Source organism: Camelus bactrianus, chromosome 8 (genome assembly GCF_048773025.1).
Source record: "Camelus bactrianus isolate YW-2024 breed Bactrian camel chromosome 8, ASM4877302v1, whole genome shotgun sequence".
NCBI lineage: Eukaryota > Metazoa > Chordata > Mammalia > Artiodactyla > Camelidae > Camelus > Camelus bactrianus.
In genome coordinates, this window is record NC_133546.1 from 44,369,695 (window position 1) to 44,388,788 (window position 19,094).

The 19,094-nt window shown below is 38.6% G+C and overlaps 1 protein-coding gene and 1 long non-coding RNA gene across 4 annotated transcripts in view; one reads left to right on the top strand and one right to left on the bottom strand.

Moving 5' to 3' along the window:
- Positions 1–8,587, top strand: part of LOC123619843 (uncharacterized) — a 225,220-nt gene extending 216,633 nt beyond the window's left edge. For both annotated transcript variants that reach the window (XR_006728586.2, XR_012508669.1), the window contains 2 exons: positions 7,347–7,593; positions 7,794–8,587. This is a non-coding gene — a long non-coding RNA (uncharacterized LOC123619843). The remainder of the gene's footprint in view (positions 1–7,346; positions 7,594–7,793) is intronic.
- Positions 1–19,094, bottom strand: part of FIG4 (FIG4 phosphoinositide 5-phosphatase) — a 124,841-nt gene that overhangs the window by 44,326 nt on the left and 61,421 nt on the right. For both annotated transcript variants that reach the window (XM_010965410.3, XM_074368495.1), the window contains exons 16-21: positions 13,221–13,359; positions 7,142–7,200; positions 5,747–5,894; positions 3,086–3,169; positions 1,126–1,321; positions 69–151 (exon numbers count right to left, since the gene is read on the bottom strand). In XM_010965410.3, coding sequence (XP_010963712.1) covers positions 69–151; positions 1,126–1,321; positions 3,086–3,169; positions 5,747–5,894; positions 7,142–7,200; positions 13,221–13,359 — 709 coding nt within the window. The remainder of the gene's footprint in view (positions 1–68; positions 152–1,125; positions 1,322–3,085; positions 3,170–5,746; positions 5,895–7,141; positions 7,201–13,220; positions 13,360–19,094) is intronic.

Sequence of the window (19,094 nt, forward strand, 5' to 3'; positions counted from 1 at the left end):
TACTAGATATAAATTAATTGTAATAATGCATTTGCGATTTCCCTTTAGCTCTCATGAAAATATTTTACCTTAAATAAATGGAGAGATCTTCTTCTGAGAGGCCATCTGAGAGGTTAATTCCATATACCTCTTTCATAGGCTGGACCACATTCTGGGGTCAAAAAAACCAGGAAGAATTTTTAGACATTTAGCATATTAATAATTTCCAAAGATGAAGAAAATGAACCTATGTTTTCCCACGAAAGCAATCACAATGTTTCTTCAACCTGTTCATTAAATTTCTCAGTTAATGGTTTTTTAAAATCTGATTTCATTTTCACTAAAATAGTTTATTTTAGGGTAAAAAACTATTAGGCAATTACTAATTGCTTTTGTATAATACAGGAGTTAGCAAACATTTTTCCCTAAAGGGCCAGGCAGTAAATATTTTAGATTCTTTGAGTCACACTGTCTCTGCCATAACCATTCAACTCTGCTGTGACAATGCGGAAACTGCACAGACAACAGACAATCAGGTATGGCTGGTTGTAAATAAAATTTTATTGAGAACAGGCAGCAGGCTGGTTTGGCCAATAGGCTGTAGTTTGCCAACCCCTGGAATAAAGGATTTGGTTCTTATATCAACACATTTTATTTGCCATATCTACCACTAATGACTTTTGGTTATTTCTGAAAATCAAATTTCCCCAAAGCTAAATTTGGTTTTTCTGTTGTTTACTTGCCTTTTGTTTTCCCTTAATATGCTGGTAATGTCAAATTGGACAGGATGAATTTCTCCCCTGGGGGTTATGACCCACAGGTCCAAACCCTGCATTCCAACAATGTGCTGAGCAAGGGAATAAATGGACCTTGAGTGGATGGGCTGCTCAAAGAGGGATGGGATTCTCTTAAGAATTCTGAAGTGACAAGAAACTGACTGTTACACCTGCGAACAAAAGCACCAGTTGTATGAAATTCAAAATGAAACCACATTCAGTAACGTCTTTGTCAAATGCATGCATCTCTGCAGTGCCTCAAACACCACACGTTAAATGGGGTGAGTGAGATAATGCGGCTGAAAGCAGTGTTTTAGGGATTGTTCTCCAGAGCCTCACGTGGGGCTGCACACCCTCCTCTGCCACACACCTCCGTCACTTTGGCACTGTCTCCCGCGTCGGTCATCTTCACTGGAGTGGAGCGCTGAGACACAGAGCCCTCGTCTTCCCGGTCAGTCCCAGAGTCATCCTCAGAGCTACTGGACACGGCCTCCTCGCTGGGGGGCGGCGGGGCGCTGGCGGCTGTCTTCCGCTGTAATACAGCTTCTTCTCTGTTGCTCTTGTTTCTTTAAAAAGATGAATGTGGGTGTGAAGCATCTGTTAAACCCTCAAGACTCGCTGTGGATCACTGTGTCCCAAAGCCTTAGTCCTAGTGAAGCATAAGAGATGACTGCGAGAAATGAGTTTCTGGCTTCAATTGGGCTAAAGAGAAAAGTTTAATATTTTATCATATACATGTACTGACCTGATGTGAATTTAATCTTGCTATAAACACAAAAAAGATGTGTTTATCATGTGCAGAAGTATCTTTTCACCACTTGGCTACTGTGTCTTCCTTTGGTAACTGAAATCAGTATTTTCAAACTTCATAGTACAATAACAGAAGGCTATTAAGTTTGAGATATTAGTAAAATAACCTATAATTTGTAGAAGCTTCAAGAACAAGTCAATAGCCAAATCTATATTTCTGTCCCTCCTATGAATTTTTATCAATCACAGTGGCAGCTAATTACTTGTACGAAAGTAGTGAGCAACTGATGAACATAAACTAACATTTTAAGTTGTGTTATTAGTAAGTAACTATTTGCTGAACATTCCTTCTAATGCCAAGGAGTAGATAGGAAAAAAACATAGAAAAAAGCCCACACTTACTTACTTTTATTTTAGTGCCAAATTTGAGAGTAGTTAGAATATCGTTTTTTTAGTTCAGAAAATATTTTATGGTAATATTTTTGGCTTTTATGAAAAATATTTAATATTTCACTCTTAAAAAAAATTCTCTGCAAAAGACTTAAAATACATTAATATTCTGCAATTTCTAGGAAAGAAATATATAATACTATCTGACCAGTGATTAAATATTACAGAAAATAAATTAATTTCTGACTTTCTGCAACTAAAAATTAAACTTGATAGCACTTCAGTACTGTACACTAATATAGTTGGTCATTTACGTATTTGTCCCAGGAACTCCTAAAATTCTAAATGTTCTGAGGATGTCCCTTCTTTTAAAATCCTCTTAGCATCTGGTCCAGGGCTTAACATGCAGCTATTTAAGGCCACATATTTAAGTTGCGTAAATGGTGCATCAAGAAAACAGTAATATATATCTCATTACATAAATCACAAGTGGCTAGAATCCAATTAGGACACCATACACACTCCCAGTTACAACTAGGACTCAGTATCTACAATCCGGCCAGGGTTTCTGGCCAGGGCCTAGATGAACTCTTATCACTGGGATTATTCAGGTCAATGGCAGTAACAGAGATTCTTATGCTAGAACATATTTCGTTCCAATCCCAAAGCACAAAGACTGTAAACATGGTTTGTTTTCTTCCTCATATTATTATTATATATAGCATATAATAAAATAACAGTCATCCCCAAAACAATGTTATAGTAATACGTAGAAAATCTACTAAGTTCTCTGTCTGAGCATATTTGCTTTAATGTTTCCTCAGGATGCCAACAAAAATAAATACAATGAATATAAAATTTTACCTAAGTACTTTATGTTGTGGGAAACAGAGGATGCTGAGTTATTAAAGGACATAAATAATATCTGCTACTTGCCTTTATGCCATCTGTGAGACTCCTAATCTAAAATAATAAAATGCACCGTGTTGCTGAAATTCCCATAAATTCTTTCAGTGTGGAACACTTTAATGATCCCAGTGCTATAAATAAACTACCTGTATAGATGCAATGAATAGACTGTGCTCCAAACTATGTGACTTGAAGTTATTAGTTTTTGGTGGAAATTATACTGCAAGTGCTATATTATTTTACACTGATCTCTAAAATTTCATTCTATATGCAAATCTTACCCCAATACTGATTTTCCAGTTTCATCTGGTTTACGCACAGTAAATGGACTTGGATCAATGCCAACGGTCTTAGGCATAAAGTCACTGAAGAAAAGGGAAAAAAAACTCTGTGTGAATCACTGTCCATCCAGACGATACCAGCTTTCATCTTAATTCACATTCTTATACCCTTCCTTCTTCGCCCTTGGAGCTGTATATATTCTAAGCATACGTTCAGGGGCGTTTAGGTGACCTGGACCATAAAACTTCATGAACTAATGGCACTCGGTAACTTCAATGCTATCAGTCTTCACAGTGAATTTTCTCTGACTATGAGGCCTGACAGTTGTGAATTTAAGATTCTGTGTCTTGAAGCAGAGCTGATACCTGAATTACTGCTAAGAGGCATACCCTCTGGATGTATATATCACAATTAGTTTTCAGGTAAATTAAACTCATAAAGCCAATGACAAAACACTAAGCCACTCAGCTTTGTGGGCAATGTTTTTATTACACTATACCACCTAAGGAGGCCGACATAATCAAAACCACAGTGGGATGAACCAGAGTATCAACATCTACCTCATTAGGCCGGGGTTAATTCATTAGAACGCTGTTGGAACACTTTAAATAGAAACTGCTAATTTACCACTTACTGAGATAAGACGAAGCGACTTCCTCACCATGTGGTACTTACCTTACTATTACTGCTGAAGCCAGACCGAACTCCTAAATAGGTGCCAAAAAGCCAACTGTTGCATGATTTATGCGGGTAAGACTCTTGACTTCTGGCAAGGATACTGCTCCAAGTGTGTGACTCATTATTATATTTTTGAAGGAAAAGAAAGTTACATTGAGTCTGACTCAAAATGCTGACTTAACAGTTTGAAAATGTTGCTTTTAAAATGTAAGTGGTTTAATTTTTCTTTTTGAACAGACACAATCATTCCTCATTATTTATGGATGCCATATTTAAGAATTTGCTTGCTCACTAAAATCTGTCACCCTAAAGTCAACACTCAGAGCTTTTATGATCACTTGCAGACAGGTGCAAGTGCAGAACAGTGAACATTTAGAGTAACCCAACACTCTTGTTCCCAGCTGAGGCAGAACAAGGTGACGCTCTGCCTTCTTGCTTTAGTTCTCACGCTGAAAACAAGGGTCCTTTTCACAGTCTGTTTAGTGCCGTGTTTTTCTCATTTTTGTGCTTTTTGTTGATGATCTCAATGTCTAGAATGGTCCCCAAGCACAGGGCTGAAGCTGTCTAGTGTTCCTACACACAAGAAAGCTGTGTGTTACAGAGAAAATACATGTGTTAGAGAAGCTTCATTCAGGCAGGAGTTACAGTGCTATTGGCTTTGAGTTCAATGTTAATGAATTGACAATATATATTAAATATGGCATCTTAAACAGAAGCACACAAAGAGAGATTATGTATTGATTTGTTGACGAAAATGTGATGACCAGAGGCTTGCAGGAACCTAGCCCTGTACTTTAAGAGGAACGGTTCAGTGTTCTCTAACTCAGGGTTTGCAGGAACTTTACAGAGCATAACTCTTGCAAATATAGAAAATCAACTGTATATCTGTATATACACATTCATATAACATCACTCATCCTTTGGTGAGTTTAAAAATTCTGGAATATGACAATGATCTTACAGTTAAAACTGCTTAACTTTAACAAGGGTAACTGAAAATCAAGCAAGTAAAAATACCAAACTTTGTGTCTGAAAATGAAGCAAAATGTAAAGTGATTTCTAGGAAACAAACTGTAGAAATGTTTCCACATGTACTATGTTAAGTTTAGGTACACCTATATCACATTTGAAGAGAATATGAATTACACAATGTAAATACAAAAAAAGTAAACTTTACAATAAAACAGAATAATCAAGAACTGATTTTCTTTTGCCTAATTTTCTTATTCTAGTCCCATGATTCTTCTAAAAGGCCCCAAACTCTAAAAGAGACAGAAAAATGAAGTATGTTCAAAAGTGACAGACCAGAATAGAAAAAGACTAGAAACAATGTCACATGAGTTATGAAAGAAAGAAGGCTATTTACCCTGAAAAAAATTAATATTTCTCCCTCAAATATCTAGAGGGCTGTCATACAGAAGAGGAACTAGATTTGCCCTGTGCCTAATAAAAATAGTACTGGCATGGCAGCCGTCATTTACCAGTCACCCACCTGCGTCAGGTAGTACATTAGGCCCTTGGCACACGTGTGTATGTGACACACTCCCCTATTTATATGAAATGAAGAAACTGAGACCCAGATAAGTTAGATAATTTTCTCAAGGTCACACAGGTAGGCAGTGGCTAGTCTAAGATTCAAATTCTAAGCTATTCTAATACAAAAGACTATGCTCCCCCCACCCCCACTAATTTACAGTAGCTCTCAATTTCTATGCTCAGAGGGTTTATTCCAAATGACAAACTAGGACCAACGGGAGGCAGATTCTGAACTATCAAAGAGAAGGATTTAACTCCAGCTGTCTAACAGGGGAAGGACTGCCTCCTGAGTAGCAGGCTCCCCATTGCAGGAGGAATTCAGAGGCTGGACCACCACCTGCTAGCAGGCTTACAGAACAGATTTCTGGTAAAGTAAGACATAGTTATATAAGCCAGGAAAATTCTAGTTCCCCAGTCCTTCCAGTTCCAGAGAACTCACAACGTACCGCGCTGAACTCGTCATAGCCAAGCAAAAGGTATCATCAAAACTACTCAGCTCGTAAGGACGGAAGAACTCGTTGTGGATGTCAATCTCCTCTTCGCATTTGTGAAATTTCTTCACTATCAACTTCTTTAAGTTCGCAGCACAGATAACTAAGAGAGATACTGCCTGTTACTCTCAAAGTCTTTAGATTATATCTCGCAAACATTTCTGTAACATCGGCTGTGCTCACAGAGAGCACGTTGAACAAGGCTCAGCTCCCTCCTCTGACACTTTTGCGCCGGGAAGAGGAATGAGATACGTGCACAAACACGAGCTGCAAAGCTGAGCACGACCAGCTTGGAGGAGGTGGGGGGGCCTTTCTGCGAGCTGGGATCGGGGCAGGGAATTACTTTAGAAATCAAATTACTCAGCTCTTAATTCCTTTTTGCTCTTAAATAAATACCCTCTGCTTTCTAGATAAAAATTGTATGGCTATTTCACTATATTTTCTATTTCACATCCTGCTTATGGGCAATGTTAGACTGTTAAAGTCCTACCTTTCTCCCAGAACAGCCAAACCTTCTTAGCAGTATGAATTCTGATTTTGCCCAGAATTTCAAGGTTATAAATACTTTTTACAAGTTAATTAATAATTTATTAAGAACTAAAAATCATTTGCCATCTCCTTACTTCATGGCCTTCACCGCCTAAAGTTGGGATGGTTAACCATGAGGAGGTGGGGTCCTCAACTGGAGTGTTCCAGACTGGCAATAGATCTTAGCACCCTTTCACTACTGGGGAAACTGGCTTGTCCAAGGTCAGAGGAACCAGTAACAAACCAGGACTAAACTCTACCTAAAACTGGGCAATTACTTAAATTTGGAAATGCCATTCTAAAGTGTTATACATTTGAGGCTATTTTTTAATGTAGAAATTTTCCTGCCTTTCTGATAAATAGATAACAGAATTTAAACTTTAGTGACTAAAATGTACTTCCATACACATAACTGTGCCTTTTTTCACTGCTTAGATACAGAAAGCTTTTCCTCCTTGCGAATAGGTCTCACTTCCTCCCCATTCCCCCAAATATCTAGAAATACATTAATTACTAATTTAAAATGAGGAACTAATATATTATATCCAATAAACATTTGAGGGAGGTACCTAATCCTTGTAAGACACGGTACAAGGTATTGGCCTACTTAGATAAGAGACGTATAACACAGTCTCTGTCTTTAGAAAAAGCTGTCTAAGATGTTATAAACTCCTATGTATTATAACAGCAATGTAACACTGAGTAGCCATTCATTTCTCTCTAATAAAATGTTATATGCAAAGAATTTAATGTTTAAAGTTCATTTAAAAATAATTCCAAAATATATTGGAATAAAAACTAAAAGAGAAAGAATGTACTTACCTTCATCATAAGGCAGTGGTAAATGTTTTATTACCTCTGGTGTCCACCAGTAAGTATAACTATAAAATAAAATTTAAAAAAAGGATAAGACAGACTCAATGTAAATGTTAGTTTCCTGCAATTCACTGGATAAAAAGTATTGTAGGGCCTATAATGAGATCCTGTGCCGTACTTCAAAGTTAATTTTTTTCTCTTTTAAAAACAGGTCTGTGAAGCTTTTGATCCAGTTCATTCCTTTCCCAACTCCTTCTTGTTTCAATTCTGTCATAAATCTACAAAAATGCCATGAACACATCAGAGTCAAGATGCTGTGATGTTACTTACTTTTAGCTAAAAAAGGTTCGGGTACACTGAGCCGACTCCGGGAGGCCTGCTCACTTCATCCCAGGGCCCGTGCCTGCACCATTACCCTGCCGCCCGGGAGCAGCTGGACTTTGACCCAAGTCCTACAGGTGGGATTCTCTGCGTGTAGTTATCTGAGAATTAGATTACTTTTTCTACTCTGTTCTGTGTGTGGGTCTATGTATACGGTTAATTAAAAAGGTTCAGCAAAATCGTTAACTGAATGGATAGCCCTAAAGACCAAGTTTCCTTAGAAAATAATACAGGTTCTGTTAATCTTTAACTGTAAATATTCACTCCTTGATTACAGAGCCCAGTCAGAGGAAGGTGGAGAATGTCAATCATCTGGATTCCTGCCTGAACATTCATCCGCTGTGAGCAGAGAATACGAAAGCATCCTGAACAAACGGTCTTTTCTCTGAACACTGAATTTAATTCTAAATCGAATTCTGAAGAAATGGACATTTAGGAAGAAAATGCTCTATCAAAGCCCTGATGAGAGCTAGGAAGGGGAATGATGTGAAAGGAGATGCCAAATTAAAAAAATTTTTTTTTCAAAAGGTTCAGAAAAAGCCTACAGCCAAAAAATGCTAAAAGATGGTTTTAAATAAATGAAAGCTTTCTAAAAATAAAATGCTGACATTACCATCTTGAATAATCCCAATTATGATGAATGAGGAGTATTTAAATGAAAGAGGCAACATAGAGAACTCTCTTAGAGATGGCAAGTGGAATACAGGACCAAGGAGGACGAAAAAGGGACCAGGATGCCCAGTGAACTGTGGTGGGGCGCCAGTGCTGTGATAACAGGAGAGGCTCCTAGAGTTTTGCTTGAGACTGAAGTTATGCTGTGGAGCAGTGTTTCTCAAAATCAGTGCACACACCAGCCACTTGGAGACCCTGTTAAAAGGCAGACTCTGATTCAGTAGGTGGGGCCCGAGATTCTGCATCTGTGACATGTTTCTGGGGATGCCAGAGGGGCTGGTCCTGAGACTGCTTTTTGAGTAGCAAGGCTGTAGAGCATGAACAGAACAGAAAAGGATAAGTCTGCTTCTTCTGGAGAATTCATTCAGTCTTCAACATTTATTAAGCACCTACTGTGTGTCAAACACTGCTCTGTGTGTTAGAAATGCCACATTGAAAATAATGACAGAGAAAGTAGAACTACTTAATTCCAGTATTGTTCTTATCTTCTCCAGCCATGATAAGTTTCATGCTGGAGAGAGAAAAACACAAGACAAGAGGGAACTGTGCACAGCCCACGAGATGGAAGGAAGCAGCAGAGCCCCTCTAAGAACACTCAGGTGTCCTGGTACAGTTGAGATCAATATGCTTTTAAGGAACAGTGAAGAATGGAACGTACACTGGAAATGGGCAAATGCAGTCTCGATGCTCAAAAGCGAGCAGGTGAAAGATTTCAAAAACTATACGGCAATGAGTGTGATGTCAATGCCGGCGAGATAAGAGAATCAGGTAGTTACTAGAGATGTGTTGTGAGCAACCTAAAAAGGTGATCAGTGACTTCTACGAATCCAGATATACTCACTAAAACAAGTCACATCAGGCTAATCTCATTTCTTTTCTGATGGGAGAATCAGAATATCAGATCAGGGGAGTGAAAAAGACATGGGCTAACTGTTTAAGAGGGGTGTGTGTGTGAGAGCGAGGGAACGAGGGAAGGAGGGAAGGAGGGAGGGAAGGACTGAGCCCGGGACTGGGGGAATCGTCCTCACCTCCACCACCCAGCACATTTACTCAGAGGAAGAGCATCTGCACCAGGACAGAAATCTGCCTTGGGACCAGGTATCAGAGGATGGGAGATTGCAAGTTGGTGCTACTTCTTTCTTTGCATAAATACCTAGTAAGTCAGCTTCTTTTCTTTTTCAGTCCCTAGTAGTAAGAGTGTTCAATTCCATGGGCTCACACAGAAAGGTCAGGAAGATTTTAAAAGACTCTTTAATTCCCATAGCAAACTTAGGAGCCCTCTGAAATAACAGATATGCACTTGAGCAAAGCAACTGATACTTGTGAACAAGATAAGAAATGTGGGCAGGATGACAGTATAGCCAGTATTGATAGTATAGTAAGTTACAGCTATTTAAAGGGTTCCAACCAAAAATCACAAAACAGTGTTAAAGTGGAAAGAGCTGTCTGGTGGTATCCTACAGGGCTCTGCCATCTGCCCTCTTCTACTCCAGGACTTACCCTGTTTCATCAAGGACTTGTTTTAGGATCAAGATGGCCAACTGATTAAATCTGAAGAAGGTACAAAGCTAAAGGTAATAGTTAAAAAAAAAAGATACATATTTAAATACTTTTTTGGAAGCAGGCAAAGTATATACAAGCGTGACGAGATGGCACAGATAAGGCATTGCAGTGGGACGTGTCAAAAAGTCTTGAGAGTTCTAATGGATAAAAAGCCCAGAGAATTAACATTATGATGGCATTGCTGAAAACAGCTAATGTAACTTAAGCTTAATGATAAAAACAGAGTATCAAGGACAAGGGGAATAGCGGTACCGATGGTCCCACAACAGTTGGCACAAATCAGACCAAACTCTGACTACTGTTGGACCCAGATCTGGATCCCACAGTTTAAAAGAGCACTGACAGAGACTGGAACACAGAAGAGAGCATTCTGAGTGCTAAAGAGACTCAAAACCACAGTCTAGGAGAAACTGCTAAGAAAATGGAGCTATTTAATCTGGAGAAGAAGGGATTCTGAGAACATGTGAACTTGTCTTCAAATATTTAAAAGACTATCAAGCGGATGAGGAAATTGTGTTCTTAAGATCTCATTGGGTTGAACTAAGTTTAGTAGGTAAAGTTATGGAGGTGATCTCGGCACAATAGAATTGTGTAAGTGAACTGTCTGAAAATGACTGCCTCCTCAACCAGGCATGTCCCAGTTGACAAACCAGGGCCAGTCAGCAGAGCCTAGATGACCTCCACTGGGGAGACACAGAGGGAACTCCCCTATCAGACAGAGAACAGAGCCAGGAAACCTTCCGACTCTGAGTTGATGAGGTAATTAACTAAAAGCATCTGGGTGCCATTATTAACACTGATTCAATAACTGGCATCTGAGATGATGTGTGACATATTAATCTAATTTAGAGCAAAGCTTCAAACAGTGGTTTTGAGCAGATCAATAATGTGGGGCTTTGAGTCACAGATGTAGTTAGTTACCTGAAGGGGACTGGTTTGGATGAACTCTGGACAGAGCTAGGTTTATTCCTCCTTCCCTTATCATTCAATAAAAATATTATTTCAGAATAAATCACTGGTAAACACAGTATAAAATACAGAATGGTCACCAAATGTGGAACACAAGCAAATACAAAATAAGGTTAATTGATATTATGTTACAGTAAATGATAGAATAATATCATCTAAGTTTGCAGATTTTACAGCCATCCTATATGATTTTCAATAAATGTCACAACTAGAAAATGTAGTCTCTTTAAAGAATAAGAACAATACTAACATCTGTTGGACTTACTATGTGCTAAAGATTTATATTACCTAATTCTCAGAAAAACCTAGGTCGGACACCATCATCTCTATTTTACTAATGTGGAAACTGAGAATTGGACCAGTTACGTGACTTGCCTCTGGTCACCCAGGTATGAAGGGAAGGTAGTCTCTCCAGAGTCTGGCTGCTTGGAGACTGTGTTTACTCTGAGTCAGATCCAGTACTAAGTATTTCCCACACTTTGTCTCATTTAATCCTCAAAATGACCTGTGAGATGTGTGTAGTCATCTGCATCTTACAGCTAGGAAAACAAGTTTTTCCAGAGGCTAAGTAACAGGTCTAAGGCCATGCCCTTGCAGAAATTTCAGCTCAGCTCCTGACAACCATGCTCTCATCTTGTTACTGATTTTGGCTAAACTGTTCATTTCTTCTGAGAATTATAATACTGATTTAACTGTCATCAAAATAATCTGTATAGGTTGGTAACACTAGAAAAGTCCAAAATAAAGCACTGAAATTTTTCCTACACGCTTTATAAATACTGTTTATGAGCAGTATCAATTGTGGATGCCAAAAACCAATTTTTGGAATTTTGACATTCTGGAGAAGAAAAAAAAAAACAGACCAAATCAACTGAGAGAGCCCTAATATCTACTTTGATAAAACTTTATTCTCAGTTGGCAGGCTTGTAGCTGACACATTCTCTCTGCACCTCGGTTTCCTTTAAAAAAAAAAGAATGGGAATGTAACATCAGCTTCCTTTTATTCCCATGAATAAACTCCAACACTGCCTGCCTCAGTTATGTAACTCAAGGTAAGCAAGTGGTTTAATATATGCTTGTAATTTACAAGCTAATTTTCAGCAATAGAAAATCAAGTTTTGTTTGTTCCCAAGTTGTATTTTAATAGCTTCAATACTTTAAGAAAACACATAAAGTTTCAGAAAACCAACCACATTTACCCATAGTCAATTGCATCACCAAGGCTAAATTTAGGTATTTATACTCATCTCTCACCCAATAAACATAATTAGCTCCAATTTTTGTCAGCAAAAACCCTTAGCAATCATTTATTAATACTAAACTTAGTGGGAAAACTAGCACTGCTTCATGTATAGGGAAAGTAAGCTTAAGGATTAAGCTGGTTATTCCAGTAATATGCAATTAAAAGAATGAAACTGAGAAATGTATAAACTCTGACATTCCCTTAATGTTTTAAATATTCCTGAAGTAACAAGAGAACTTGGTAACCACTGTAACATGAGCACTTGCCAATTTACCAGTTGTTTGTGGACTGTTCACATGATTGGCACAGACTGGCAATGACCCCAGTGGTGTTTGGGAGGCATCTTTGCACAAAATAAGGGCTGTATCACATTGAGCAGCATGAGGGAACCTGACATCACAGGCCTTGAGCAGAAGGGCCAGGCTCCAACCTCCTATGTGAAAAAATGTTACCTATCATCAGTACATGACTCTTCAATTAAAAACACTAGAGTCTGTTGGTTAAAGCCTCACAATGACTCTGGGATGTGAACCCTGTCATTTACGTTTTGCAGGTGAGGAAAAGGAGGCTTACAAAGAGGTTAAATAACTAGTCCAAGGTCACACAACTGCAGAGATTTCAACCTAAGTCTACTTGACCCTGAGGCTTGTGCTAGAAGGCGTCCTTTCAGAACACCTCAGGTAAACAGTTCATTTCTTTCGGGACTATGACTACCAATTTAACTGTCATCAAAATAACCCATACTGGCGAATGACCCTAGAAAGCCTGGATGGAGCAGTCAGGGTGGTGGGAAAGTGGTATCAGCCACTAAAGCCACTGCTCTGGTTTCCCGTCCTTCCCAGGGTTGCCTAGAGCTCCCTGTGCTTCCTGGAGGAAAGAACACTGGCATTCCAAAGTGACGCTGCTTAGACGCCACATTAAAATCCCAAGACCGACTCCTTAGAAGAGTTCTTTGTCGTTCTGCGTGTGGAGGAAGCACTCAAAAATGATGTTCATGGTTTGCTTTAGTGGAGCTTCAACTTATGGTCAATGAGGAAGCTCTGAAACTTTACATCTTATGGAAAATGTAAAACGTTAATCAGCAATGACGATTTCTCAAACCTACTATCGGGACATCAATGATGCTAAATTCCTCATGGCAAACATGCAGCAGGACTGACTACTTTAGCCTATATGATTATTTCTCAAAAAGAAAGTATCTCATATTCAAAGTACCATCAAATCTGAGTTTACATAGTACACTAGAAAGAAAAATACCTTCTTCTTGTTGGTAAAAGTCTCATGGTGTTTTTATGATGCAAATAAAAATCTGTTGGGAGTTCCCAGAGGTGAGGTTTCCCTTCAGTGGGATGGAAAACTCCCAGGAAGAGATTAATGGAATCTTGTCTATCAGCATCTAAAAAGCAAAAATATGTAATTTAGGAAATCCATTACTGACATATACAACTCAGGGAATGTTTTCTTAGGAGGATAAGGGTACAACTGTGATTTCATGGAACATACCTCTGAAAATAATAGCATTTGTACTTCAAAAGTCATACATGGAAAAAAAAGTCATACATGCATGCAAAATCTAAAACAGCCACCAAGATTTTGAGAATTAAAACTTTGCTTCAAAATATTTCCTTTTACTTAATATCTCTCATTATAAGGAAGACAGTGAACATAAACTGCTTCTTGAATTTGAGAGATTCTTAAAAATCTTTAAGAACTTCCATAATGTCTTATTGATTTTATTTTAAGAATAAAGACATATTCTCACCATATGTTAGTTCACCTGAAACAAAACAGCTTCACTTTATTGCAAAGACAAGCAGAGATGTCAGAGACAAATAAAATGACCCAATTCCTACCCATACTCTGTTGCACCACCTTGAACAAGTCAGTTTTCAAGTTTCTACTTTTAATCCGTGAAAAGATATTCTCCATTTCTTCAGCAGAGACCATGTTTACACTTTCAGTCCCCCTCAGCTGTGGGTCTAGCCATTCCCTTTTATATTTGATAATGAAGGCAGAATGAGCACATGCAAAACAGCCTCATTCTAACCATTCAAACACCCCACAATTACCTTTTCAAAATACACTGCAAACTAATAAAACAGACCATATATATTTTATACACACACACACACACACACACACACACACACACACACATATATATATATATATATATACACCCACTGTAGCTCCTCTTTTTTTTTTTTTTTTTCTTATTTTGGTAGAAGTGATGATAAGCACTGAAGTGACCTCACGCGCCATCCCCCCTTCTGCACTGTCACCTCCCTTGCATCCTTCATTCTTTCCCCTCATTTCCTTCTTTCCATTCTTGTCTCCAAGCCCTCATATATTCAAGTTTGGGGCAGACATCCACCAAATAAGTAATAACCTCTTTCTGAAAATAAGCACAGAACTAAAAAAAGAGCACAATAGAAATGACTGCTTTTGAGACAAGATAATATTATCATAAAATCAATTTTCTTCCAACAGTTAAAATGAACACAGAAAAACCTGAAATTAGCAACATGTTCTCATGGGCTATTTGCTCATTTCAGCAAAAGCAATAAATGAAATATGGTACATCAAACATGTATACCAGATATATGTTTTGACAGGAACCACGCCATTAAAACAGCCCTTAACCTTTCAGGCTAAAAGTAATATATAAAAGGGATGTGTTTATATGCTGAATATCTTTGGGGTCTTTTTTCCCATTTTTTTGAGAAAAAATATCAAGTGTTAAATGATGCAGACATTACTACCCCAATTTGCACCCTCTTAACACAATACAAAAGTAAACAGACTGCTTTTATAGTAATTATATTCTTTATGCTTCTTGAATAGCCTTAATGGCACTTAATAATTCATATCATATAGTAACTCAAAATATCTTAATCCTATCTAAAAAAGCTCTCCATTATTAGCCATGTTTTCACAGAGCTTCTTTTATCTTTTATTAAACATAATAGTAGCTTCCTTTCATTTTTAGCAAGTATGGTAAAATGTAAGATGTGAGAAATACAACCAAATAAAGGACATTTCTTCTAAGGATTATAACAAAGATCTTGAAGGCACTGCTGTTATTATAACTTAAAATATATCTACGATATACATGGTCATCTACTAAGCTTGGACTCTCGGGTCAGCCCTAATGAGCCTGAGGATCTGTTCCTGGCCACTTTTGATTGCGAATAAGGCCGCCACCTTCAGGACGACAGCAGTTCTTTGGATACTGACAAGAGCCTAAAACAGGTAGGTTCTCTGCAGTTGTGGATAACAAAATGATGACCGACTTTTGTATTCAATCATGCTTCAAAGGACACAAGAATATGCACCATTCAAACTCCATCCAAACAGTTAAACACTAACCAGTTTTATTACCTACTGTATTTAAACAGATCAGGCACGAACATAATAATTCTTTTTAACTAGCCAAAAATTCATTTTGAAACTAGAATATTTGATCGAATATTAACTTCGTGATAAGGTGGCCTCTGAAATGAGTGATGGAAAGGGATATTATTCAATAAATAGTACTGTTTAACTATTGGTGGGGAGTGGACAATGAAATTAGACCCATACCTCATACTGTATGTTGAAATAAATACGAATTAAATGTAAGAAAGACAAGGACAGAAGGGACAGGCTGGGAGTTCGAAATTTGTAGATACTGACAGGTATATATAGAATAGATAAACAAGATTATACTGTATAGCACAGGGAAATATATACAAGATCTTGAGGTAGCTCATGGTGAAAAAATGCGACAATGAATATATGTGTGTTCATGTATAACTGAAAAATTGTGCTCTACACTGGAAATTGACACAACACTGTAAACTGACTTTAACTCAATAAAATAGAAGTTAAAAATAATAATAAATAAATAAAAAGAAAGACAAAGAGAACAAAGAGAAACATGCAATTTTAAAAAGAAACAGACAATGAACATACAAAAATTCAGCTTTACCAGTTATTAAACAAATGCAAATTGAAAACAATATACCATTTTCTACCTATTAAGCTGGCAGGTACTTTTCAAAATGGGCACTCCTATACTCTGGTGAGGGAGAATTAACTGCTATAGCCTTTTCGTAAGGCAATTTGGCTACAACCATATGTTTTTTTTTAAAGGCCCTGAAAATATCTATACTCTGATCTAATAAACATGCTTCTGGAATTTTCATAAGAAAAGATAAAAAGTATGCAAAAAAAAAAGCTGTATGTTCAAAGATGTGTGTTTACAAGGAACCTAAATGCACGATAATAACAAACAACCACACCACGGTGCTTCTAAAGGACAGACTGCCACAAGGCTACTAAAAATCATGTTGTAAAAGAATATTTAAGGTCATTAAGATTACTCACATTATCTGAAAGGGCAAACGCAGAATATACATTACCTGTATAGTAAAACTAGAATGATCAGGGACTCCTAAATATGAACAAGTTGCTATCTCTGGAAGGTGAGGATTATATGATTTATTTGTGAGTTGTTCTATACTTTCTATAATTAACATGTATTACTTTCATAACTGAAAAAAAAAAACACCATTCATTCGTTCATCTAAGAACTTACTATGTCCCACACTGGGGTACAGTCACATACAAGACTGATTTTGGTGCTCATGGGGCTTACATTCCATGGTGTGAAACAAACATAATATACAAGAAAATAATGTACAAGGTACTTTCAAAGGATGTCAGTTCTATGAAGAAAATAAAAGAGTGACATGAGAATGACGAGAGAGGAAAAGGACACTTAGATTGGCTGGTCCGGGGAAGGGGTGGTGACTGGAGTGTCTGAGGAGGCAGCATTTGCACTATAAGGATGAGAAGGAGGTGGCCACCCAGAGCTCTGAGGGCTGTGCCCAAGCAGGACAGACAAACAAAACGCCTGAATGGGGAACAAGCTGGGAAGCTCCAGGAACAGCAAGAAGGCCAGAGAGGCCAGAGGGTAAAGGAAAGAGCGGTACCAGGGACTCCACAAGGACGGTAGGTGCCAGTAAAGACTCTTACTTCACATGCAGTGAGAAGCCCTGCAGGGGTTTCTAGAGATGGGGATGATAAGATCTAAGTCTTAAACAGATCACTCTGGCTGCTGTGAAGAGCAAGATCAGAAGAGGGAGGCAGAGAGATGCGGCTGGAGCCGCTGCACTTGTCCAGATAAGAGTCACGAGTCGTCTGCACGAGCATGGCAGCAGAAAGGACAAAAATGAGGATTTGGGATATACTTTGGAGGCAAAGCCGATAAGATTTGCTGAGGGATGAGACTGGGGATCATAAGGAAAACAAAGAAATCAAGGAGAATTCCTAGGTTTCGGAACAGAACAGTGGGCGCTGAGGGAGAAAAAAACAAGTGGAGAAACAGGTTTGGGGACAGAGTTAAAAGTTTCTGTCTCAGAAGTGGTCAGTTTCAGATTCTTCTTTGATATCTGTGGAAGGAAGAAATCTTGTCCCCATTCCTCCCTAGGACCCCCTGAATATTTTACATGACATGGCAAAAGGGATTTTGCAGATGTAATTGAAATTATTCATCACTGACTTCAAGATAGGGAAGTAAATATCCTGTCTTATCTGGGTGGGCCCACTGTAATTACATGAATCTTTTAATGACAGAAGAGGAAAGTGGAAGAGGAAGGCAGAGAGGGTCCGGCACACCACTGCTGGCTTTAAAGATGGAGTGGGCCGCAAGTCAAGGAGGGCAAGAAGCCTCTAGAAACTGAGACTGACCCCCAGCCAACAGCCAGCAGGACCCAGGGACATCAGTGCTTATTACCGCATGGGAATCTGCCAACACCCTGAATGAGCCTGGAGACCTTCAGATCAGAGCCCACTTTCTGACTTCATTTTGATTTCATTTGACTTCATTTCAGCCTGGTGAGACCCTAAGCAGAAAACACAGCTGAGTAATGCTGTACCCAGACTTCTGACCATAAAAATTATCAGATAATAAGCAGCTGTTGTTTCAAGCCACTAAGTTTGTGATAATTTGTTACAGCACTTGTAGAAAACTAATACAATATTCAGGAGAAGATGCTGGCTAGGTAGGCATTTAGATAAATAAGCCTGGAGTTCAGGAGTCCAGGTTAGAGATATAAATGAGTGTCAACTGCATGGTACTTAAAAGTTGGATGAGATGCCCCTAAGGGAAAAGTGTAGAAAGAGAAGAGGAGGGTTTAGAAATAGGACAGAAGTCAACAGGGAGACTGAATGAGACAGCACAGAGGCTGAGTTTCAGGGAAGAGTGCTCAGGTGTGATATAAACTGCTGAAAGGCTGAGTAAGATGAAGACAGAAAAGGAACCTCTGGATTGGGCCATGTGGAGATTGGTGGTGACACTGACAAGCGCAGTGTCAGTGGTATGCAGGCCCAGGGAAGTAGGTGGAGAGAACAGGATATGAGAGAGGAAACAGACATGCAGATAATTCTTTCAAGAGATCTTGCTTTAGGAGAACAGAGAAATAGGACTTCAGCTAAAGGGGGTGTGAGATTAACAGCAGAAAGGTTAGATGGAAATGCTAATGGAAATGAGGCAGTAGAGGGGAAAAACTGACGATATACAGCAAGGAGCATATAATTGCAGGGGAAAGCAGGAAGGGTGGGATTCTAGGGCACCGTGGAGTGGTTGGCCCAAGATGGGGTAGAGCTATTCCAACCACTGTAATAAGATATAAGGTAGAAACTATGGGTGCCGAAAAGGACAGGCTCTGCATTTGGTAGTCAGAAGGAAGAGTTCACCCCCAATGACTTACTTTCTCCATGAAGTATGAAGCAAAGGAGCCCGCTGAGACTGGTTTAAGGAGTGAGGCAAGGTATGAATGGTCACTTTGGAGAGAGAGAGAATGAATGTATTAGGGAGATTTAGCAGGACCGTCAGGATTCTGAGTATCCTTTAGAGAACTGCAGTCAGTTTAAACTGAGAGTAGTAACTGCAGCTTTTTCTCCTGCCGTGTTTAACTGCTTTGGTTGCAGAGCAGGTGGATAGCTGGGTTTTAGCCAGAGTTTTATTAATGTGATTCAAATGTTATTAAAACAAAACCTTTTGCAATTGTTTGCTTTCTGCCATTGCCAAGTATAGCTTATTCACTTTGAACCTGCTCTGAGAAGGATGACCTTAGAAGTCCATCT